This window comes from Schistocerca serialis, chromosome 5, assembly GCF_023864345.2.
Source record: "Schistocerca serialis cubense isolate TAMUIC-IGC-003099 chromosome 5, iqSchSeri2.2, whole genome shotgun sequence".
Lineage (NCBI taxonomy): Eukaryota > Metazoa > Arthropoda > Insecta > Orthoptera > Acrididae > Schistocerca > Schistocerca serialis.
Window position 1 is genome coordinate 361,090,071 of NC_064642.1, and position 26,836 is coordinate 361,116,906.

At 38.3% G+C, this 26,836-nt stretch overlaps 1 protein-coding gene across 4 annotated transcripts in view; it reads left to right on the forward strand.

Annotated features, from left to right (window-relative positions):
• LOC126481692 (vesicle transport protein USE1) overlaps window positions 1-26,533 on the forward strand; it is a 116,808-nt gene extending 90,275 nt beyond the window's left edge. For all 4 annotated transcript variants that reach the window (XM_050105635.1, XM_050105637.1, XM_050105634.1 and 1 more), the window contains exons 4-8: window positions 9,240-9,318; window positions 18,375-18,522; window positions 18,605-18,780; window positions 18,878-19,019; window positions 26,402-26,533. In XM_050105635.1, the coding sequence (XP_049961592.1) occupies window positions 9,240-9,318; window positions 18,375-18,522; window positions 18,605-18,780; window positions 18,878-19,019; window positions 26,402-26,436 (580 nt within the window). In that variant the 3' untranslated portion in view covers window positions 26,437-26,533. The remainder of the gene's footprint in view (window positions 1-9,239; window positions 9,319-18,374; window positions 18,523-18,604; window positions 18,781-18,877; window positions 19,020-26,401) is intronic.
• The last annotated feature ends 303 nt before the right edge of the window (window positions 26,534-26,836 follow it).

The following is a 26,836-nucleotide window of genomic DNA, read 5'->3' on the forward strand; positions in this document are numbered from 1 at the left end:
GTCATAGTGATAAGCACTGATAGTGGCTGTGACAGATGCACAGAAATTCTAAAGACAAGGATAGGAACTAGTTCAGAGATCAAATAATAGAGGCTTTGAGGTTGATAAGTAGGTACAAAAATAAGTAGCTTAAATTGTCAATAATAATGGAAATAATTGAAAATCAGATAAGCAAATAAAAAAAATAAAATCAGAAGCAGTCAAAGAGAATCAGGAAAGACAAGCAGTGAGTTTTGACAGAATGCTTAAAACATGGGAGGAAGGAGTAGATCAGAAGGTGTGAATAGGACAAAAAGCACAGGAGAAAATGAACAAAATATTAAAGGAACAACTAGGGAGACAGGAAACAGCAATTACAAACATGCGAGGATGACTGCCCGAGAACATGCAATGGAGGTAGAGGTAGTAGCAGTTCTGGCAAATATAAATTTACCCCAAAAGTAAAATTATGTCCTGTTGCATTCATCAGAATTTTCCAGTTTATTGCAGGAAATACATAATGACAAAGCAAACATCATTTACATATTCAACCAAATGGATGACAAAACATATAATTGGAGTATGCATTTCGAGAAGCAACATTTAAAGTATGCAGAGTTCGATAACATGTTCTTAAACAAATACTAGTCCAAGAGCAAGGAAGCCAATATTTTGGCTTCGATATGTAGTCGCTCATATAATCAAATACATTAAATTTATTCACTGTTACGAATATAGACAACCACTACCTGTATAGTGGAATGACAACAATGAAAATTTGTGCTAGACCAGAACTCCAACTTGGATTTCCCACTTATTGTGCGCACTTGCCGTACCATTAGGGTATCCGAGCATGGCTCTTGACCAGACTCAAACTTCCCTATGCCGTCAACAGTGTGTCTAGAGTCTGCACTCGTACATTCATATATGTATTCCCATATAGGTGAGACATTTTACTTGAAAGTCACTTGCCCAGTGTTGGGTGATAAATATGATATTGTAGTGTCTGTATTATTCCGATTATGATGCAGTGTTCCTTTGGGTGCACTTGCATGTCCAAAGGAACATTGCATTTTACTTTGAAGGAAGATTCATCGTGCTTTTGACCATCACAGGCACTGCAGTATCGTATTTATCCGCCAACACCCGCAAGCAGCTTTCAATTAAAATGCGTCCCCTGTATGGGTTTATACATATGAATGTATGAGCGCTGGCTGGAGACACATGGTTGACAACTTGCGAAAGTTTGGGTTTGGCAGTGAGTCATGTTTCGTATTTTAAAGCAAGCTGCCAAACTTTGCACCACTTTGGAATCTTATCACAAAATGACTGTTCTTTGTGCAGCTTTTCTCATCACAGAATACTTCATTATCTGCAAAAGTCTGAGATTATTATAATACTGTTTGCCAGGTCATTAACATATAACATAAACAATAAGGATCCAAACACACTTCCCTGTGTCCACCGTTACAAGAATCCTCAATCCAGTCACAAATTTAGTTTAATATCCCAGACTTCCATTACTAAGTGTTAGTGTGATAAATAGTCAAATGCTTTTGTAAGTAAGGAAATATTACTTATACCTAGCTCTCTTCATCTATGGCTTTCAGGGCATCATGTGTGAATTGGGATTTGCACTAACAATGTTTTTGAAATCTGTGCTGTTTGGCATGGTGAAGGTCATTCATTCTGTTTAAGATACATCATTATGTTTGCGCCAATAACTGTAAGGAGTAATGCTATCTTTGGCGGTATGAGTTGATAGCGAGTTCAGATGTGACTTAATGGTAGTGCAGTACCTTATTTTTGCAGTTGATTTTGTATTGGCGTTATGATACAGTAATATCATACTTCTTAGTCGCCGCTGGCTTCTGGAATTTTCAAAGCAGAGTGTGCTGTTTCTCTGGTGGGAGCGCTGTCTTGCTTTTAGCATGAAAGCGCTGTCTTGCTTTTAGCATGAACAATGCCCATGTGCTACTGGTCACGCACAGAGTTATTGTCCCGAGAGTCGTGGTTTGGGTTACATAAGAGGTGGCCACATCCACCCATATTGCGCATAAATGGTCGAAGAATTTGCTATAAAGTATGATTATTAGTTGAAAGTATTATGTTGGACCACAGAAGTATTTTACTGATTTGATTTATTTATAGAAAGGTGCACAGAATTATCTATGAAAATTGTGGCTGAAACAGCATTATGGTTGTTGGTCAGTAACTTCTGTCAGAGAAATATATTGCTATTAGAACATAAAAGGCTTCCGTGAACAATAATAACCTGTTAAATTAATGTGGAAATGATATGCAGCAATGATTAATTCAGCATGAATGTGAAATGAGCTTAACTGTTAACTGTTAATACAAGAGTGAATGTGCCTAGGCATTGTTAGGAAGTGTGCGATAAGTGGGAAATCTGGGTTTGAGTCCCAATCACAAATTTTCATCATTGTCATTCCGTTATACAGGTGATAGATGTCCATATTCCCAACTGTGACTACATTTAACATATTTTTTATTGGCTGTAGGCACTACAGTGTTTGTTCCTTTCTCTTTGATGAGATGAGGTCCCACAAAACTACCTTCTTGTATTTGCTATTTTACAGATGACACTTTTACACTTGAAAGTCAAAAGCACAAAACATAAGCCTAACTCTCTTCCTCCATATGAATTTCTTCACACAGCCAAGTAAATAAAAAATCTGCCTACAGCAGAAATTTCGAACTATGTGCAATTGGGGCCCTTCCAACACTTAATGTTTCTTTCTGTGACTTGGTTGCTGTGCTGTAGTTTCATGTCATTGAGCTGGTTGTTGCAGTCCGAGATGGTGTAGATTTTTGTTTTCACACATGGTTTCCTTGTCAGTGACCCACTTTATTACACTCTCCACTCTCGGATTCATCACTCCATTGTCTGCAGACGTTTCCCATTATTGTGTAACAAATCACTATTCTTTACTGAGAAGCACAAGCTGTGTTGCAGTCACCAACTGTAAAGCTCCTTCTTCTTTATTTTAGTTATTTAATAGCTACTGAACATAAGTATGGAAGATTTACAGAGAGAGCATGCTTCACTACTAATCAAACCTGACCATGTGCCTAATATGAAAACATGTGTCTTATACTTTTCAGAAGTTAAAGTCTCTCAATTAAAAGAGGGGAAATGTCACTTTGGAATAATAACAGTAAAAAATCAATATTACTCCGATTTATTATCATTTTGGCAAGAAATCGCTCCCTAACATTGTCTAGGCACATTCACTTTTGTATTATTGGTTAAGCTCACTTCACATTCGCGCTGAGTTAACCATTGCTGCATATCATCTCCTATTACGGTTGTAAAACATGGACCCTTAAGGTCAGAGACAAGGAGCATACTAATGCATTTGAGCTTCGGCACCGGTGCAGGATGCCATGCATAAAATGGACCAGATAAAGAACTAATGCATCAATTATTGAGCAACTCAATATCACAAGGCCCTTTCTTCTCAAATCAACCAAAAAATTCCCACTTCATTGGCCATATTGTGAGAAGAGATGGGGAAAATATAGAGAAAATAATCATGGAAGGAAATATTGGGGGATGAGGCTGAGGGGGAGAGTAGTGAGCAGTTGGGTACACCAAATCGGGATGGTTAGTCTACCTCATCAGTAGGCTCTTAGACAAGTTGGTAACCATCCAGGGTGGAGACACTTGGTTGATTCACGGGGTCGTGATGCTTGGCAACACATTGATGTCTGCTGAAACGTCTGAGTTCAGCTACGTATGCTATTAGGGTTATTGCAAATTTTTGTGATAAGAATCTCAGTAAATTAGCTTACTATGCCTACTTTCATTCACTGCTTTCATATGGCATCATATTCTGGGGTAATTCATCGTTGAGTAGAAAAGTATTCATTGCTCAAAAACATGTAATCAGAATAATTGCTGGAGCCCACCCACGGTCATCCTGCAGACATCTATTTAAGGATCTAGGGTTCCTCACAGAATATATATTCACTTATGAAATTTGTTGTTAATAATCCAACCCAGTTCAAAAGTAATAGCAGTGTGCATAGCTATAACACCAGGAGAAATGATGATCTTCACTATGCAGAGTTAAATCTGACTTTGGCACAGAAAGGGGTAAATTATGCTGCCACTAAAGTCTTTGGTCACCTACCAAACAGTATCAAAAGCCAGACAGATAGCCAACTAACATTTAAAAATAAATTAAAAGAATTTCTAGATGACAACTCCTTCTACTCATTGGCTGAATTTTTAGATATAAATTAGGGGGGGGGGGGGGGGGGACACACAACAACTTAAACATTAGTGTCATGCAATATTTTGTGTAATGTAATATCTTGTACAGACATCTTTTATTAACCTGACACGTTCCACATCATTACAAAGTGTCGTATTCATGATATATGGAACAAGTATTAATCTAATCTAATGACAATATGTATAATGCCTTTTGATGATGTGCTTCTCCAAGATCAAGAAAACACCCTGTGTGCACAGTGTTTTAAAATGAACATATGGGTTTTAAGGCTTCGTAGCATTTATTACATTAACTTACAGTTATAAATAATACATCAAATGAATGAGCAGTTCACAGTTTTTCTTACAAGTATCAATTTGAGCAGCATTCATCACACTTTGTGTCAATAGGCAAGTTCATATAGCCTAATGGTAAGGCGACTTTGAAATGATAACAGTAAAAATCAATATTACTTCAGTTTATTATCCTTTTAGCAAGTAGTGCACTTCCTAACTCATACAAATACCTGAGTGTAACAGTTTGTGGGCATATGAAATGGAATGATCTCATATGTTCATTTGTGGGTAAAGTAGGCAAAGTATTGTCTACAAAGGAGACTGTTTACAAAACTCATGCGGGCTGTTGTTGAGTATTGCCCAAGTGTATGGGACTCTCACCTTATAGGATGCTGAATGTATACAAAGGACAGCACGAATGGTGACAGGTTGGTCTGACCTATGGGAGATTGGCACGGAAATGCTGAAAAACCTGGACTAGCAGACGACTGAAGAAACTTTCAGATTATACCAAAAAAACCTACTTACACAGTTCCAAGAGCCACAGTTAAGTGATCATAATGTGGTTTCAATTCATTAGACTGGAAATGCTTTCCTCCTGGACATAGGATAGATATAGTTAGGAAAATAATGTAAAGACAAGACTCTTGTGGTAGGAGTATTGTTAGAAGGCTTAGTCAAGTACAGCACTAAACAAAGGCATTTTGGATAAGAGCAGTTACTACAATTTGCCACAGTTGTTCAGAACTCCAGCTACATCACATAGTCATGGCTGAATTACTCTCACATCCTCTGTGATCCATTGTCTGAAAATGTGTCAGATAGTCCATCACTGTAATTGTCAGTGTTGTGTCTATACAACATAACAGCACTTTTTCCAGTCTACTGACCTAATGCTCGACTATAGTTCAATTCTTTCATCTTGGCGGCTCGCGCATGCCCGCCCAGACGCGGGAGATTGCTGCGTTGCCAAGTTGCACGTGCCAAGAGAAGGAGCACCATAGTATAGTATAGTTTGCAAACTTACACGTTTAGGGGGGAGCACACAGTTTATGAAGTAAAGCCACCACGGCTGCATTAACCCTTTCACTGCTGCAGAGACTTGGTCCCCGCATTCCGCGTGATTTTGTCATCACTGCACTGCTCCCCCGTGCAGACACATGGTGTTCCGACTGCTTTGACACACGTATCATTCGATTTCACAAAAACTATTTGGCACAAAAATTTGATTTTTACACATCTTCTTGACTGATACCTTCCCCCCATAAATGACTTAATTTTGTTTCGATGTTCAACGCAGTTATTGTGCAGCATTAAATGTAGTAAACCATTGCTCGAAATTTTGAGGAGTTTGCAGAGGTAAAAGTCCACAACGTATACTTTCCGAATGGTCGATTTTAGTTGCCACTAGAAATTTCAAAAAATTACATTCAAACGAATAAAATTCATGAAGTACGACACTTGGATATTGTTTTTAAATAGAGAAAACATTAAGCACTGAACAAGGTTTGAACTCAGAACCCTTTACCTAGCAGCCAAACACCTTAACCATTACGCTAACGCAGCTCATCGATTTACTGAATTACTGGAGGACTTTAAAGACACACGCAAAATACCGACAAATACTGTTGGTATGACTATGAATTACTCACGTTTTATTGAAGTACAACAGGAAATAAACAATTACCGCTGTTCTTTATTGCGAAAAAGCGGTTAGTGAGAATGAATTTCCTTGCTATCGCCTGAATTAGGAGGCTTATTGCTTGTTTGATTTAATTAATTAATAGAATATGAAGCAATTGGTATAAAGAATTCTTTTTCCAAACTTTCTTTTATAGAAAGTCTGCTATCAAGACAGTGCTTTTGTTCAATTACTTTATTTATGACTGAACGTTTCTAAAACTGAAGACACTCGTCCGCACTCTGCACTGCTGTTGAGATCTGGCAACGTCGTTCTCTGTTCATTGGCTGACTGTGTTTTGTGACGTCAGATGCGCATAACGAACCTAAACTCGGCCGCCGTCATAAATGACGCGCACTTTAGTATTATCTGGAGGGTGCTTTCGTTTCATTTTTGTAAATACTTCTGCTGACCATCATTGTTGAGACCATGTTGCCAGCAATTCATTTCTTCTTTAGCTCATTTACTATACATGAAAACATTAGCTACTCTGCCTTACTTCACTTCATTAGTAAAAGAATATATCTTTTGTAAATGGAACAACACATATTTTAGCATAAGAAATCAGAGTACACTCATCACTAAATTGTTGTTTTATAGACAGGTTTAATATTTAGCAACATATAAGACAATTCAAGAACAGTTCTAATACCACTCCAAACCAGCTAAATTCAATGACAAGCAGTTCAATCTTAACAATATTGTTGCATAATGCTGTATATGTGGTGGATCTGCTAATGGCCTTTTCTGTCCAGAACTCGTCATTGAAGGCTGGTTCTTTGAATGTACAGTGGTAGTTAGACAACAGTTTACAACCAGAACTCCTACTACTAGCTGTTAGTCACCACACTACTTTTCATAATCCTCAAATGAACTATTTCACAATAGAGGAATGCAAAAATGTATAGCTATATCTTCTTTGTCTTATTCATAAATGGCATAAAATCTATCCATAGATTTAGTCATAATTAATACATAAGTTTAATCCTGTGAAAAATACCGTCCCATCACAGCTGCCGCTATCATTGTTCCAATTTACGAAAATTATGAAACATTCATTTAATTCTGTAGTTCCTTAATTAGCAGCCAAATAAACTTATCTTCTGGATCATATTACATGTTCACCACCTTTTGAGGGTGTGCATTGTCACACACTGACTTATGTATCACAAGAGTAAACATTCTTCATTCTGTGGACCCCGGTGTTAATATGAGGGTCATTACAAAAGTCATAACAACTATTTTTATCTCAAAAATGGCAACGATTTAAAAAATTCTGAAATATGCAAATGGAAGATTAGTTCATATGTAAACATTTCATGTTGGGAGATGGATGAACACACAGACTGCCATAAAGATATAGCATGAGAAAAAAAATTAAACAAATTTTGTTGTTTCACTGGTGTTTTGCTGTCAGTTGCAAAAATACACAGTAGTACAGGGCAGCAACATGAACCTGTGGCATCTTAGAGTTCCTTGAAATAACCTCGCAACAAATCCATCACACATTGCCAACACTGTGGAAGATGTCGAATACCTGTGGCCTCACCACTAGTGAATTATCAGATCCCACACATCACTGCGTGGCAATGTCTTCACATGTTCAAAACTGTGTTTCATGCAGTGGCTCTTTCAGTTTTGGTAAGATATCAAAATCGCTAGTTGATAAGTCTGGCGAATATGTTGGATGCTCCAGAATTTCGTATACCCATCACAGGAGCGAATTCGGCACACTCACTACCTTATGGGCTCTCGTGTTGTTTCCACAAGCTGCTCATGGCATTGTCATGCATTACTTCCACGGTAAACTGAAATCTTTACGTAATTGCACTGTTCAAATTGAGTAACATCAATCATGGATGGCTGCTCAACTCACACTGTGGTCTCTCTTCATGCTTCATTCTCCTGGAAAGGACTGCCATCTGGTGTCACGTCACATACTGTGGATACTTAGGGAGGCTCCTGATGTCACGGAATGTGCGTGGTTTACAATGTACTATTCTGTACTGTTGCAATTGACAGTAAAACACGTTTTCTTCGACAAACTCATTTTTTTCTTTTTTCTCGTGCTATATCTTTATGGCACTGTGTGTGTTCATTCATCTCTCTAAATGTGATGTTTACATATGAAATAACTTCCAGTTGCATATTTCAGAATTTTTTAACTCATTAGGATTTTCAAGACAAAAAATGGCTGCCACGACTTTTACAATGACGCTTGTATATAACCAGTTCTGATTTTATGGAAATAAGTGAATTGTTGCATTTTGTTTTTGTGTCTCCATCTTTGAAAGCAAAGGAGTCCAATATCTTGCACTTATTACTCATAAAAGAGCTGATTGATACTGCCATTGCATAACAACACAGTGGAACTTTGTTGGTTCGCAACTTTTCATGTAACTTATCAACAGTCTCTTCTACATTTGTTTGAATTTGAGGTGTCCTCTTCACTCATCACCATGCCTTGTTATCACCATTGGACTGTATGCTCACTAATTCATATCTTTTCATTCTTCCGTCACACTATTTGTTTTTTTTTATTCTTGGTATATTTCCCAATATCTACAACCCCTCTACAGTAAGACTCCTTATTTATTTGTTTGTAACTCTTTATTTAATTAGGTTTATATCTGACTGAGTCACTGCCTCTCACATAATAACTGAGATTTACACTTAACAAGGTCACTGCCTTTCACTTTAAATAATTATTATGACAATAATTCTAGTCGCAACCTTTGTTTCACACCAAGTCCATTTTCCTTTATTGTTAGTATGTTTTATTTATTGAATATGATACAACCTTTCTTCTTACCCAGTCTTTAGGGTTTTAAATAAGGTCTGTGTTGTTTTGAAATCTGGAGACTGGTTAATTTTTATGCCATTCACTGTCATGATCATTTGAATTGTTGAGTGTATTCAGCCCTTTTTTTTTTTTGCATGATGTGCTCAGTCTGAATTTTTCACCTTCAGTAATTGTGTATGAGCAGTATCCTTCTACATAACAGAAAGTAATATTCAGTATGTAAATCTGCATTTCTACAGCAAACCAAATAAGGACACCATGGCTGAATACGTCAGAAGAGTTGTGTTCTTAAAGGGCATAGCAGAAACCAATAAACTGGTAAGAATATTTTTCAGTTTAAACTCTGCATGTTACTTTTCCAAATAGTAGTAGCTGTTATATTCTCCTTGAGAGATGGGGTGTTTTAAGGCTGAAGAGAAAAATCAGTATTGTACGATTTTTGAAAGTGTAATTTCATTTGTTTAGCATTGTATCATTTTGCGTAGTTGTATTCAGAAATTTATAAATTACCATGTTTCTTGATGTACAGCTGCTGTAAACAGAGTTGCTTCAGTTAAAACAGTTTATTTAGAAGAAAATAAAACACTGTAGCTTAGTCCTACCACAAATTTCTTTCTATATATTTAACACATGCTCAATAGTTACATCAATGTATTACAAACAGTTGGGTTAAAAATGACTTAATAATACCAGAAGTAGAAATCAATTGACACACATTGGGTGAGGATCCATGTATAAAGTAGGTATCCAGATGGATAATTAATTAAGGTGGCACCCGCACATTAGCTAAAAAGCTTAGTTCTACCTAGTCCTCTGGGTCAATGCAGCTAATGTGAAAGACAATACGAGAGAAGGAAAGTTGCTACTCACCATATAGCGGAGATGCTGAGCTGTGATAGGCACAATAAAAAGATTCACACAATCATAGCTTTCGGCCATTAAGGCCTTTGTCAGCAGTACACTCACGCGCACACACACACTCATGCAAGCACAACTTGCACACACATCTGCAGTCTCAGAGAGCTGAAACTACACTGCTAGCAGCAGCACCAGCGCATGATGGGAGTGGTGACTGGGTGGGGGTCAGGAGGAGGCTGGGGTGTGGAGGGGGAGGGATAGTATGGTGGGAGTGGCCGACAGTGAAGTGTTGCAGTTTAGACGGAGGGCAGGAGAGAAGGTGTGGAGGGGGAGGGGGTAAGTAGCGGAAAAGGAGAGAAATAAAAATAAAAGAAATTAAAAGACTGGGTGTGCTGGTAAAATGATGGCTGTGTAGTGCTGGAATGGGAACAGGGAGGGGGCTGGATGGGTGAGAGGACAGTGGCTAACGAAGGTGGGAATGTAGAATGTATTGCAGGGAAAGTTCCCACCTGTGCAATTCAGAAAAGCTGGTGTTGGTGGGAATGATCCATATGGCACAGGCTGCTGTGAAGCAGTCATTGAGATGAGGGGTATCATGTTTGGCAGCTTGTTCAGATACAGGGTGGTCCACTTGTTTTTTGGCCACAGTTATAATGTCAGTGGCCGTTCATGCGGACAGACAGCTTGTTGGTTGTCATGCCTACATAGAATGCAGCACAGTGGATGCAGCTTAGCTTGTAGATCACATGACTGGTTTCACAGGTAGCCCTGCCTTTGATGTGATAGATAATGTTAGTGACCGGACTGGAGTCGGTGGTGGTAGGAGGATGTATGGGACAGGTATTGCATTTAGGTCTATTACAGGGGTATGAGCCTTGAGGTAAGGGATTGGGAGCAGTGATTGTGTAAAGATGGACGGGTATATTGTGTAGGTTCGGTGGACGGCAGAATACCACGGTAGGAGGGGTGGGAAGGATAGTGGGTAGGACATTTCTCATTTCAGTGCACGATGAGAGGTAGTCGAAACCCTGGCGGAGAATGTAATTCAGTTGCTCCAGTCCCGGATGGTACTGAGTTACGAGGGGAATGCTCCTCTGTGGCCGGACTGTGGGAGGTGGTGGGAGACTGGGAAGATAAGGCACGGGAGATTTGTTTTTGTACAAGGATGGGAGGATAATTACAGTCAGTGAAGACTTCAGTGAGACCCTTGGTATATATTTTACAGGAATATGCAGTAAGAATATTTTGTATTGTTAATAACCAAATATCTCACAGAAGCCTTGTCAGAGAGATAGGGTTCTTACACCTATGTGCTAATATAAGCATTCCCTAATAGTATTGTCGTTAATAGAAAGAGTGAATTTGCTGTAAACTGTGGAATTCGCAGCCAAAAGTCTAGAAGTAACAGTTATTCACAAATAGACTATGTATCATTATATATGGTGCCGAATGGAGCTTTATATTCTGCTACAAAAATCTTGTAGCAGATTTCCAGTGGACATCAGGCAGGGCACTGAAAAAACTCAAATATTCAAAAACAAAGCCAAAGAATACTTCACTAACTATGCCTACAGTTTATCAGAATATTTGGACTTAGGGATATACATTTCATTTAGATGATGAAATGTTTGGTTTGGTATTTTGAGAGGAGTAGTAGTGCCCCCCCCCCCCCCCCCCCCCCCCCCTCCTCCTCCCCGGTCTCTCCAAAGTAGCTGTTTATCTCCTTTTATATTCATCCACTTGCTGCCAAGGTTGTTTTGACTACACTGCAGAGGTTCCACTGGAAAGCGCTTACACATCCTCCACACAATCCCAGTCTCTCCCCATGCGATTCCCATGATGAAAGAGATTTGTCACTGTCAATTTGCTTCAGACTAAGATCTGCGCGGATGGGTACAATCATGGTTCCGTAAACAACCACAAACATTTTATCACTGTCTTGTCTCACATTGGATAAATGTATTAACAGTTATGGCAATTACTTTTGAAATAATAAACAATTTATTTATTTTTGGGATTCCATGTGTTAATCCTTAAAAATGTAACCATTATAGGATCAGTTTGTTGCTGGTCTGTTTGTCTGAATGTTGAAAACCATTTTTCTCAGTAATGGGTAGACGCATCAAGTTCAAATTTGTGGCACACACTGAAGTCTACAGTCCCTGGGCGGCACACAAAATTGAAGCTTCTGAGTCTTCAGTCAAAAGATATGGGCATTTATGTCAGATATTTTGATAGTCAAAAACTCATTCATCAAAACTATAGGCTACTTCCTGTTAACCTACAGTCATGAAATTTGGCAAGAAGCAAAGTTCACAGTACAACCAAAGGAAAAATCTGAACATTGTTAATGTGTAATTACGCATATCATACAGAAAAAGAAAGAAAAGGTCATTTGTTGTCCAGCTGTCTGTCCATCCATCTGTTAAGACCCCTTTTTCTCAGGAACAACAAGTTGAAATGAAGGTCTACTGTCTCGTGGTGGTGTAAGAAATTGCAGATTCTAAGTCAATGCTATTAAAAAATACGGCTAGTTATGTCACACGTTTTGATACTTGCAAACTCATCAAAACCTGTAGAGTACTTCCAGCTGATCCAGAGTCATGAAATTTGGCAGGAAGCAAGATTTCACAGTACAAGTGAAGGGAAAAAAAATCCAAAAATTGTTGATTATAATTCTTTTGTCATTTGTTATCCAACTTCAAAAGTGTAATTAAAACATTCTCACAACTACTCACCTAACGGGCAAAAATTGTTGGGATTCTCGATTCCTGGGAAAGATGAACTGTCGATATCCATAATTAAATTTGTAAGGAAATCTCAGAGCACGAGTCATACATTCATACATCCACACCCCCCCCCCCCCCTCCCCCAAAAAAAAAAAAAAAATCTGTCACATTTTCATTTGACTGCCTCCTGGGTCCTAGCGTAGTAATGTCACTTCAAAGGTCAGAGGAAAGCAAGTGCATACCACCTCCAATAAAGGCACCATACAGTTCAAAGTAAATATTGGACAGAGAACAGCTTTGATGTTTCAGTGTGGATAAAACAAGGATTTTCTTTCTTGGATGCTGACTGTTACTGATGCAAGCAGGTACTTCTTATGTATGATTTTCATTCTCATTGAATAGTAGGGAGTACACTATTTCTTTTGCATATATTCCTTGTGTCTTAATATTGTCAAATCGTAAACAAGTGAAGCAGATTCTTCCACCATATTAACTGCTCTGTCTTCAGACAGTAAAATACAATCATCTGATCCTATTTATTTACCCCCATTAACTAAACTAAACACCACTCGTGGATTAGACCTGTTCCTTACAAAGACCTTTGTCCTTACGAAGCTGAGTGCACCCTTTCCAGACCTCCTTACCTCGGAAATATCTGAGGTGGTACTTGGAACAGAACCTGGGTCCGTCTGCACTAAAGGCAGCGACGCTAACCATTCACCTATGGAGGAAGTTCTATTTGCTTCCATTATATGCCAAAGCAGAGAGACAGAGAGAGAGAGAGAGAGAGAATGTGTGTGCACGTGCATGCAAATTTAAAACACTGTTAGACGATCAAAACAGTCCGTGTGTGCCTCCATTTCAACAACAGAAGATGTGGGTGGCTTCGTACAAAGCTCATTTGACCTTTAGAAATTATTTTACTGGTAGGCTATTAGTAGTTTAGCAGAAAGCAGATCAACTGCCAATGTTTTAAGTGTGTACATTTGGTGGCCTACTATTAGTGCATTCATTTTCTTTTACTGTTCAACACATCTCTGTCGACAGTCAGTGGATATTTGTTTGTGATGAAAGACTGAAAGCAAAGTGAAAATCTCTGCCCTTCTCAGGTTGCTGTCTTCCTCACAACAGCAATGTCACAACTGCAAATATAATTTGACGGCTTACCATACATTAGGGTATTTCCCACAAATAATCAGTTTGAGCAAGTGATATTATAGCAGTCCGTGTATATTCTATAATCTTTGTTAAAACAGTGTTGGGCGGCCCCGTCAATAGTAGATTTTCTTCTTTCTCTGCAATACCTCCTGTCTTCTATACATGTTTAGTCAAACTATTTGACAGAAACTGCTTATGTCACACTTGTCTGCCCCCTCTCTTCATGTTAACATGGGACTGTATTTGCTCTCAAAAATAACAAATGTCTCCATCAAATGACCATAAATTCCATACAGGAAGGAAGGGGGGGGGGGGGGGGGGGGCAGAGAGAGAGGGAGAGAGCTGATTTTTAAAAGTAAATTAAGAGTAGGAGTTTATTTGTCTCTGTTTTGAACATGCTAATTTAAACACTGTAAGGTGCTTTGATCAATGATAAATATTTGCCTGCCTTTGGCTGCTTCATAAGAGATGTAAACTGTTAATGAGAAAAGCATGTAAGCATTTCCATTTCTGCCATGATGCACTTTTTCCAGAGACTGTTGTCTTGGGACTTCACTTGGGGATGGAAACAGATGATTTCTGTCATAATGCACTTTCCCCAGACACTCTTTTCTTGCAACTCTGCTTGGGGCAAGAAACAGTAACATAGAATGACAGAGCAGTCAAGTGATACTTCACACTAGGAGTCCCACATTCAACTTTTCTGTTTTGAGTACCTTAAAGTGTAATAGTAATGAAGTAACAATTAAAATGATATACCTCATTGGTCATCACCTACCCCTTTCCCACACACAAACAAAACCAAATTATAATACATTTTACTACAAACTTTGTTTTATAACGCTTCAAGTGTATGACATGATGTTGTAAATGAACAGCTGCATTTTTCTCTTCAAATCTGGATATTTAGCCACATGTAAATGTAGTTCAGTATTGTCCACCTCAACTGCCTACCTCCCTACCCCCCTCCACAAGCTAAAATCTAGTTCTTATTTCAGGTTATCAAATATATGCAGCTAATTACAATTATATTTAATACGCACTTTTCCTCTAACCCTTCTACTGTTATCTTAATTCAAAGCAAGTCATTTGTTTCAAGAGTTTTTGTAGCTGCATCGGTTTCTTGTTGTGCCTTAAGGACTAAAGAATTTCTGTTTTTCATAAAAATCAATAATTCTTGCTGAACTTCTTGCCAGTCCATGGATGAACTTTTTCCCAAAAACATGAGTTTTAACATTAATACCAGTAGAGTATTGCATAAACATTAAAGTCTCTGACTTCATGTGCTAGGAGTGATGCTGTCGCGTCGAGATGAAATGAGATGAGAGCTTATGAACTTACAGGTGGCAGACCCCTCCCTAGTCCTGAAGCAGTATAAGTCAGTAAAAATCGGATTGCTTTGGCTTATAGCTGTTCGTTTTTGGCTGCAGCCTACATTACCTGCCTGGCGGTGCTGTGCGAAGTAGCCATTGTTGTCTGCTGTTTTACTTCATTGCACTTCACTGTATTTAGTACTGTTTACTTTCCTTGCCATAAGTGCATGAAATTGCTGCTGTTAAGAAGTTTATTAAACTTGTCGATATGTATGATGATTTCAGTTTTGTTTGTGAACAACATTTAAATGAAGTTTTACTTCTGTACATGACTTTTTCTTTTGTGGAAACATTAAGCGCAGATTATGGTGCAGCACTGGAGGGGTCAGGCATGGCTTGTTTTCCACTCGGGTGATCACCACACGTCAGTCTCTGTGGGTGCCAGCTTGTTTCCTCTGCTCCATGCTCCTCCATTCTGAAATCTGTCAACTTACTGTTCACACGCTATATGAGGTGTTATCAAAAAGATATCTTAAAGAATCTGTCTTCATTCGTCAGCATCAACTTGTTTCCCCTCAAAGTAATCCCTTCAGACATAATACACTTATGCTAGCACCTTTTCCAATATTAGAAGTGCTTCTGGAACTCACTGTTCATTACTGTGTTCAACTCATTCAGCAATTCGGTTTTTATCTCATCACTAGTGACAAAATGACACACTTTCATGCTTCTCTTCAGCCTCAGGAATAGAAAAAAGTCACAGGGGAGCATGTCTGGTGAGTATGTTGGCTAACACAATGTAATGGTTTTGTTTTTTGCCAAAAGATCTCACAAACAAGCCTTGAGGTGTGGGCAGGAGCATTATCGTTATGTAGTTTCCTTGAGCGGTCTTGCCACAATTCTGATCATTTTCTTCGGACTGGTTCACGCAAACTGCAGATAACTTCCAGGTAGTATTCCTTATTGAGCATATGATCATAAGACAGGGACTCGTGATGTGCACTGTTCCATTGTAATCAAAGAAAACAGTAAGAGAAACCTTCACATCTGAGCGAACGTCCCAAATTTTTTTCTGTCTTGGCTCTTAAGGCAGTTTCCATTGGGATGATGTGCCCTTGTGTTAGTGTCATACCCTTGTACCCATGTTCTGTCCTGTTATAACATTCTTTGGAAGTTCTGGATTGTTATTGACTTCATTCAACAATTTCTCAGTAGTGTTTATACAATGCAGTTTTTGGTCAATTTCACCAATTTTGGAACAAACTTTGCTGTCACACGTTTAATGGCAGAGACAAAGGATATGCCAGCATCATGAACAACCTCTCTGATGGTGATTTGGTGATTTTCCAGAACCATTTTCTTTACTTCTTCCACATTGTCCTTGATGTTCTTGGGTGTCCATGTTGGTCGCTTGTTCACAATCCTCTTTGAAACATTTACTCTACTTATAAACTCCTGTCTTATTCATAGTAGATTCCCCAAGATCACTCTCAACTTTTCAAAAGTGGTGCTGCACTTTATTCCATTTTTCAAGCAAAATTTAATGCAAATTCTTTGATTCATCTTTCTCAAAAGCAAAAATTTGACACACACTTGAAAACAAGTATAACCTTTACGACTGTCAACAGTAAAATAAATATTCAAAACAGCTGAAAATGCTGACACACATCAGGAACATGTGTACCAACAAGATAAAAAAAATGAAAAACCAGATGTATAAAGCCTGCAAAATTAAAAAATTCCTGTTACTTTTTTATCACACCTCATAAATATGTGAATCGGGCCCACAGGTCACCAAAAGTCGCCCGAACCTGTTTGAGTGCCTCATAAAGCACAGCTAGTTCCATTATAAGCAACCCCTTTGTGAGGTATTACAGCAACTATTCAAATTTAGATCTCTCACGTGTTGATCGAGAACCATCATGACTCAGTTTTTCAAATAGGTGGACAAGAGAACAGTTACTTTCAAGAAGAGCTAGGACAGCATTAAATAATTCTTGTGAAACACTCTATAGCAGTCTGATTTTTGGGACTTTGAGAAAACACAGAATATAAGGAATCTAAGAAAGTCTGTATATGGTACACATCTGCCACATCACTTATAACATCATGCGCAGCTATTCCCATTTTGAGATTCGTCCAGTGCACAACAATTAAGCCCTTATGAAAATGATTACACAGTAGAAAGGCTATATCTTTGTAAGCTGCAAGCATTGTTAATGCACCATCTGCTACAATAAGTAGAAGATGGTTTAGTACATTGTATTTAAAATAGTACATTGTATTTAATGTTATGCTCTTCAAGAGCTACTAACAGTGTACTGAAAATACCTTCACCTACTCTGTTCTCCAATTCAACATCAAAAAAATTATTCTAAGGAACTGCTTCAAAGGACAGATGTTTATATACTACTAAACAGGTTTTATAGGAATTTCTTCTACAAAAATTTGTACCCAATTCTATAAGGAAGTGAGCAAGATTCTTCCTCATTTCTTCTCCTACCAGCTTAAGAATATGTCAACATGCATGTTCAGAATGAAGCACATCGACAGCTAATAAGCCATTAAACTATTGTAGTTAGATTATTACGGGATATGATTTGAATGATAATTTCCATTTAGCTATTGCATATGCAGATCTGAACTACAAAGTAATTATGATTATTTTTTCTTGACAGTTCTTTCCCCACATTTCACTTCCACTCATATATTGTTGTATACTTTGCTTGTCTTTGCTACATGTGACTTTACACATTTCATATGTGATTTGCACTTTGCGTGATCATCATTCAGTTTTTTGGCATTTTTATCAGAAACGTCAACTATAAATGTGTTATCAACTGCACACATTCCATGCTTTCCACCTTAAGTTCATGAACTTCTGAACACATTGTACATGTAACTGAGATTTTGTCATATACAGACAGCTATAACTTAGTCTTTGTAAAAGTGATAATGCAACACAATTTCCCATTATAATTTCAAACCCCTTGTTACTCTCATTCCTACTTTCTCACAGTTCTCAGTCCCTGAAGATTCACTATCTCTTTCTTTGTTAGCAGCATCATTACCATTTTGCTTTTTAGATTCCACCATCTATTTTAACTCTTTTAGCACCACTGTTTGTATTGTGATTGCCAAAGTTAAATGGCAAATGGCTTACATAATTATGAGGGCAGCAAACACACGGCCACCACACCACTTGACAATGACCAAGGAATACTTTAGCAAAAGCTTGCGGATGTATAAGCCTTAGAAGACTTTATCCAATTTCTGATAATCTTGTAAGTATCTAAAATTGTCTTGTCTTTTTTAGAATAATCCCGTGGAAAAAGTAGTCGCTGCACAGTTACTCCCACATGGCACAGCAACAGCATCAGAAACAATAATTAAAGAAATACATCAAAAGACTACCTCTAAATATAATAAAGAATTGCGAGAACAGCTTTTACAAACAGAAAAAGGTAAGACCTTCCACTTACACATTGTTTATATGGAGATAAAACTCATAATTTTGTGTCTTTATGAAGAGAAAATAATGTTCAGGAACAGATAGTGACATCAGACAGAGAAAGCCAAAAACATCTGGAAAAGATTTGGACGATTTGTTAAAATTACATCATTCAATGCAGGAGAAAATTGCCGAAGACATGATCAGCTTGGCTCGAAATTTGAAACAACAATCCCAGGTTGCCAGTAGCATTATTAACAAGGATAATGAGGTTAATATTAATTCATTAAAATATTGTATGGCATGAGAAATTACAGAGTATCATTGTAATAAAACATGGCATTTTTTTCTATTTTTATAATTCACAGGTATTAAGCAAATCATCTACACAAACAGATAAAAATATAACTAGATTGAAAACTGAATCTGAAAGACTACAAGAATATAGTCGAAGAGCTTGGAAATGCTGGCTTTGGCTCATGGTAGCAGTGGCAGTGATGATATTCTTTGGTAAGTATTCTATGTATAAATGTTTTTCACATCAAGTCATCTTTAGTGACGAATTGACATTTCTGCTAAGTGGAAATGTGAACGCATGTAATATGCACATTTGGGGATCAGCAGAGAGCATAGTGGTTGTTTTAAAGGTATGCACTACACCCTTTTGAAACAAAAATTTAAAAATAGGTATGTAGTCAGTTTCTTCATGCAAGTCATTTTATTATTCTAAAAGCTTGAATGCAGAAGTAGACACCATAAATTGCATACAATAAATGCAAGAATACAGGATGTTTCAAAAGCATGCACAGGTTATTTATTACATTTAACTTTCAATTCTAAATAATACATCAAATGAAAGAGTATCTCAAACAGTTTGGTTTGTGTACCTCTGCACAAAGGGAAGAACATGGAACAACCAAGAGTGATTGAAAAACATGATGAATAGGTCAGTCTTATATACATAGCCCCAAGAAATCTTTTCAGAAGGCTTGTCATGAATTAGCAGTTCCACTGATGTCTGTGTAGAGTCTTTTAACAAGATGTTAACAGCACCATCCTTATCGTTTGCAGTTGTTACAAGCTCTAAAACCTACAGATTATGGTTTACATGCCAGCTCTGCAAGCAAAATGTTGATGCACTATGATTGAGATTTTCCTGGATCAGGTCATCTTTAGTGACAAATTGACATTTCTGCTAAGTGGAAATGTGAACGCATGTAATATGCACATTTGGGGATCAGCAGATCCCCACAAGGTGGTACAGCTGCAACAAGACTTTCCTAAATTGAATGTTTTTTGTACCATATCCTGGTAGAAGGTTTATGGGATTTTCTTTTTCAGTGAAGCAACTCTAACTGGTGTTTCTTATCTTAATGCACTAGAACTATGGTTCTTTTCTCAGTTGGAAGGAGCTGATCCACAGAACTTTCATTTCACAACAAGATGATGTGTCATATTGGCATAACTCAGTAAGTGATTAGTTAAACAATGTTATACCAAACTACTGGATGGCCACAAGGGACTGGGCGACAGAGGTCATTAAGCATGTCGTTTGTGTTCACACTTGATCTGCAAGTTTTTACCGTTTGGGGTTCATAAAGGATCATGTGTATGTGCCTTCACTACCAGCTGATCTACCCAGCTTTAGAAATAACATTGTTGCAACAATTACTCCAGACATACTTATCAAGATTTGGGAAGAACTTGCCTATTGACACAATGTGTGAGGAACGCTGCTCAAATTGATACTTGTAAGAAAAACTGTAAGTTAATGTAATAAATGCTATGAAGCCTTAAAACCCATATATTCATTTTGAAACACCGTGCACACAGGGTGTTTTGTTGATGTTTGAGAAGCAGATCATCAAAAGGCATTGTACATATTGCCAAGCATCACGACCCCGGGAGTCAACTGACCGTCTCCACCCTGAATAGTTACCAACTTGTCTTACAGCCTACTGATGAGGTAGACTAATCCTCCCGATTTGGTGTACCCAACTGCTCACTCTCCCCTCAGCCTCGTTCCCATGATATTTCCTTCCATGATTATTTTCTCTACATTTTCCCCATCTCTTCCCAAAATATGGCCAATGAAGTGGGAATTTTTTGGTTGATTTGAGAAGAAAAGGCCTTGTTATATTGAGTTGTTCAATAATTGATGCATTAGTTATTTATCTGGTCCATTTTATGCACGGCATCCTGCACCGGTGCCAAAGCTCAAATGCATTAGTATGCTCCTTGTCTCTGGCCTTAAGGGTCCATGTTTTACAACCGCAATAGGATATGGAAAACATGAGTGCTTCAACAAGCCCAGTCTTCATAGCGTTTGTCATTTCTCTTCTCTGTCAGAGCTTTGTAAGCTGCTTCATAGGCACTCACTCTAACACAATTCATCTTCTTATCTTTACGACTACCCATGTCACAGATTGTTGATCTAGGATAGATGAAAAAATGTGTGCCTTCCAAATCCTTTAATCAACATGTTATGCTTGGTAAAATATCGTGAGTTTGGACTTGCTAAAACTGACATCTAATTCATAGGATAAGCTAATTGTCTTAGTAGCTCAGCAAGTTCATCTTCGCTGCTGGCTAAAAGCACAGAGTCATCAGCAAATTGGAGGTTGTTAAAAGTTCTTCCATCAATTGACATACCTTAAGTCCAGCCAGCAAGAGTTCCCCGATTATAAATGTTGTGCAGTTAGGGAAACGGGACAACTGTGTCTGATAGCTGTTGATAAATTGAACAAATCAGATGTGCTACCACTTGTTTTCACAGCTACGAGGTGATTATTATATAGAGTTCTAACAAGTGCTACCACATGTGGCGAGACACTAAACACTGCAAGCATGTGACACAACTTTTCCCTGACAAAACAGTCAAAGTCTTTCCTATTGTCAAGAAAGCAGATGAAAAGGGAAATACAGAACTGCCATGACTTCTGAACTGTCTGATTTTGGAGATCTGTTCCCAAGTCCTTTTTTCTTAGCAGAACCTGCTTTCTCTATGGATATGCGAGACTGAATGTATGACTTCACACATTTGTTCAAGATGTAGAGCCAAAATGTTGCTTGCATGGGATATGAGAGCAGTAGACCCTTTCTTGTGCAGGGGGGATGAAGAAAGACTTCAACCAGTATTCTGGCTACTTCCCAGTTTCCCTATTCTTTTGCCCTACGAATGCAACAAATCAACACCTTCCTGCCCCATTTCTTTGATCATCTCGCCAGGTATACTGTCTAGAGCAGGAGATTTATAATTCTTCAGATGTTGAATTGCATTCCTTATTTCGTTGTGTAAGATTGTAGGTTCCAATGAAGTTGCCCAAGTGCTTGATTGTCTATGCTCTTGTTAATTCCAGAATACAACTTTTCACAGTACTGCTTCCATCTCGCAACAATGTCTTCCTCGTCTCTGACAGGACTGCCATTCTCGTCATTTACAACCCTTGTACAAGGATTAAATTCACGAGTGATGCTATTGAGTTTCTTGAAAAGATCATAGACACTGTTAATGAAATGTGATTTCTCTCTCTCTCTCCCTCCCCTACAATTCTGTTGTATTTCTTTGCACAGGTTCTTATATCTGTCTTGATCTTAGGTTGTATGGAACACAATGTTCTTCAGACTGCTTCTTTCAATTAACTGTAATGCAGTCTGTGATATCCAAGGATGTTTTGTATTTTGTTATCATTCTGATGTTGGAAGTGACCTAAGGAGAAAAATATTTTAAGGTATTATTTAGACAACCTGTAGAAAGCTGCATCTGTTGTTCAAATTTCCTTCGCCACTTTCAGTCCTGCTGTGGTGCCATTTGCATAAGATCATGGGCATCAATGTTTCAGGAATTGCTTTTATTAGTCACTGGTGTTTCATAGACAAGTTTTTTTTAAATTATTGTTTTTGGATTACAATCTATACACATTTTACCAGCACCTGTGATAGCAGAGTGCTAACAACTCTTTTTCTCCACTCTTCTCTATTCCTCCCTTAATAACAACTGAATTACTCTGAACTGAAGTATCAGGTGGTCACCCCTGTTTTCTTCTTCCATTTGGTATCTAGTCCATTATGCATGTTGGAGACCTTCCTCCTTGCATCCTTTTGAGATGCTCATATTGTTGTAATTTTTTCTGGTGAATAAAATGAGTGACTTTATGTGGTTTACCTTTATGAGACCCAATATAAAGAAACAATTAAAATACTTGCAGACATCACGTACAAAGGAAAGTTGACCTCCATCATTCCCATTCCCTTTCCTATTCTGCTCACTTATGGAAACATGGAATTATTGCTCTATAGTGTTGTAATCTTATCTAGTCATGGTTTCTGCACAAGACATACAATTGAGACAATGGAATGATTGCTAAGTTTACCACAAATAACAAATGTAGCTAACAGTGCTTCACAAGAACATTGCTGTTCTCCTTCTAACAGTATCCATTTAAGTTCCCCATGTATCAGATTTATACTCAATATACCAACCTGTCAGTGATAGCAGCATGTTTCTTGAGTCCTTCAGAATCTTCCATCTGTCCCACTTCACAAGGACCCCCAAAACTGTAGTAGTAGTAGTAGTAGTAGTAGTAGTAGTAGTCTAGAATTGTTGCACTGGCATCTTGTGCATAGTTCCCTTACGAGGGGCACTGCAATTTCCCATAAACCTCCCATCCCATGTATGTTTTGCATTGGGTACCCCTGTTTTTACACAGTTATCATCACTTCATAATATTATTCCTTGGTATTTAAACAATATAACAGGTTTCAGGGGTCTACTATTAATGCTATAACCTGATACTATAAGATTCACATTTTACTCTTGTTTAAGATTGTTGTCATGCATCCAGTAATATTTTGCACACAGACGTTATCATCATATCTGTGCTGGTGCCGGTGACTTTATCACATAAATTAAGTTTGTAGGACAGCCACAGGTCATGATCAATATTTTTGTTTCAGTGAGTTTTACTCAGTTTAACAAGGACACCACCAGAAACCTTGGAATTGACAGTTCAAAGTAGTTGCCAGGTTACATTGCTGATATAATCGGCCAACTATTTTTCAACTGTAAATTCCAGAATTTCTGACAATGCTCCTGTTAAATTGAGCAAAACTGTCCGATAAAACACATTGATTGTGAATTGTGGTAATCCAACAAACTTTATTTCAAGCTCCAAAGGCAATGCTTGGCAGCCCTATTACATTTCGTTGTGGCATGCCCGATGTTCTAATTTCTGTTGAATGTTCAGCATAGCACACTGATTTCTATCAATTGGAAATTCTTCATGGCAATCACATATTAGGGAAAGTACCCCCACCGCGTATTGTCTAACACTGTGTTGCACACATTTTGAAAATAGTTACACTTGTGATAGTGCTACAAATAATGTAAGAGGAAATAAGTACAGATAAAAACTAGAGGCATAGGCAAGTGTGTTTCCAGGCCATAGCATTTGGATGGGACCAACCAAATGGATGAATGGCTAGGTCCTCTCTTTGCAGACCATACTCTGAAATAAAACAAAGTATCCAGATTTTTTAAGTGAGCAGTCATTCTCTGAAAGAGTGACACTTGGGGTTTAATTTCAGCAGAAATGTGCCTTAACTGTGTTCTGGCACCTTCCAGGGAGTTTGTGTATTTATTTAATTCACAGGAACAAGTTGGCACCAGAGATTTAGAATTTTGTGTGTCTATTAAATCGCACCATAACTATAATTTGCCACTGCACCAGTATCAGTGAACATGACACTGGATGACCAGTGAGGTGCGATGGGCAATGTCATGGGGCAAGATAGTGTATGTACATTATGTCCAAGACAAGTTGAGCTTCATCCTGAAGTTGTGATCAGTACATCAGCAACCTTAGTACTAGGTCTTATGTGGATTACAGGATTGCATTGGTAGGTCAGTGTCTTTGCTGAACTCATATGACATAACACCGCGAAGGAGAGTTTGTGCTAACCAGAATTTCAGAACAGTATTTTGTAAAAAACAACCCATACCTCTCATTTGCAAGTTTTATCACAAGTTTGTTTCAAAAATCAAACTTCTGACTTTTATGGCTGAGAGGGAGGGGGTTGTATAATTGAAGAGGTGCATAGTGGCACCTAAAATGTTAGAAATTAAGCACTGGTGGCAGGAACAATAAGAGCACAGAATAATGGCTTAATCAATTACTCCCATTGGTTACCTCCACCTTCAGTAAGAATATTTTGCTATGGGTAAGGGAGATGAAGTAATTGGAGTGCTCATAACTACATATATACACTACTGGCCATTAAAATTGCTACACCACGAAGATGACATGCTACAGATGCAAAATTTAACCGTTAGGAAGAAGATGCTGTGATATGCAAATGATTAGCCACACATGGTGGCGACACCTACAACGTGCTGACATGAGGAAAGTTTCCAACCGATTTCTCATACAAAAACAGCAGTTGACTGGCGTTGCCTGGTGAAACGTTGTTGTGATGCCTCATGTAAGGAGGAGAAATGCGTACCATCACATTTCCGACTTTGATAAATGTCAGATAGTAGCCTGTAGCGATTGTGGTTTATCGTATCGCGACATTGCTGCTCGCATTGGTCAAGATCCAATGGCTGTTAGCAGAATATGGAATTGGTGGGTTCAGGAGGGTAATACGGAACGCCGTGCTGGATCCCAACGGCCTCGTATCACTAGCAGTCGAGATGACAGGCATCTTATCCGCATGGCTGTAATGGTTCGCGCAGCCACGTCTCGATCCCCAAGTCAACAGATAGGGACGTTTGCAAGACAACAACCATCTGCACGAACAGTTCAACGACGTTTGCAGCAGCATGGACTATCAGCTCTGAGACTGGGGTTACCCTTGATGCTGCATCACAGACAGGAGCGGCTGCAATGGTGTACTCAACGACGAACCTGGGTGCACGAATGGCAAAACGTCATTTTTTCAGATGAATCCAGGTTCTGTTTACAGGGTCATGATGGTCGCGACATCGTGGTGAAAGCACATTGGAAGCGTGTATTCGTCATTGCCATACTGGCGTATCACCCAGCGTGATGGTATGGGGTGCCATTGGTTACACATCTCAGTCACCTCTTGTTCACATTGATGACACTTTGAACAGTGGACGTTACATTTCAGATGTGCTACGACACGTGGCTGTACCCTTCATTCGATCCCAAAACCCCACATTTCAGCAGGATAATGCACGACCGCATGTTGCAGGTCCTGTACGGGCCTTTCTGGATTGCAGAAAATGTTTGACTGCTGCCCTGGCCAGCACATTCTCCAGATCTCTCACCAATTGAAAACGTCTGGTCAATGGTGACCGAGCAACTGGCTCGTCACTATACGCCAGTCACTACTCTTGATGAACTGTGGTATCATGTTGAAGCTGCATGGGCAGCTGTACCTGTACATGCCATCCAAGCTCTGTTTAACTCAATGCCCAGGCATATCAAGGCCATTATTACGGCCAGAGGTGATTGTTCTGGGTACTGATTTCTCAGGATCTATGCACCCAAATTGCGTGAAAATGTAATCACATGTCAGTTCTAGTATAATATATTTGTCCAATGAATACCGGTTTATCATCTGCATTTCTTCTTGGTGTAGCAATTTTAATGGCCAGTAGTGTACTCTGTGTGGAATAGGAATGCATGTTAGATAAATTATATGGACCACAAAAAGAAATTCTGCAAACAAGGTAAGGCTTGGATAGTATTTGATGGCAATACAGCATATTACTGGGGAAAAAAAGCAAATGCCATACCTTTGGTGCAACTTTTCATTAATAGCACTTCCAAAATAAAATAGAACTATTATGTAAACACAGGCAATAAATTAGAGTGAAATTATGACAAAGTGCTTCTAATTACTAACTCAAAAATTATTTCTTGCAGGTATGTTACTGTTTATAAGGGTAACAAAGAAATGAAAAGTGGAAAATAGAATCAACAATGCCATGAAAAATTGTATGTTTTGTATTTATATTTTATGTTAAAATACTTTATAATAAAGGTTGATGCTGTTTTCGTTTGTTTACAACACTTACTATTAACAATCACATCTGAAGCAAACTTCCTTCTTATGACAATAACAGTAATTCCAGAACAAAATAGAGTTGACTCAAGTATGGTACATACACAAATTATCAGGATACATTCAATGGTCTGCAATATAGAATAATAAGATAATCATAGGAATAACGCCACAGAAACAAAACATTATCCAGTTTTTAACTACTTTCAAACAATGGAAAATGTAAGATACAATACTTTCATTATTCCTACTCACCAAATAGAGTAAATGTTGAGTTGCAGACAGGGACAACAGAA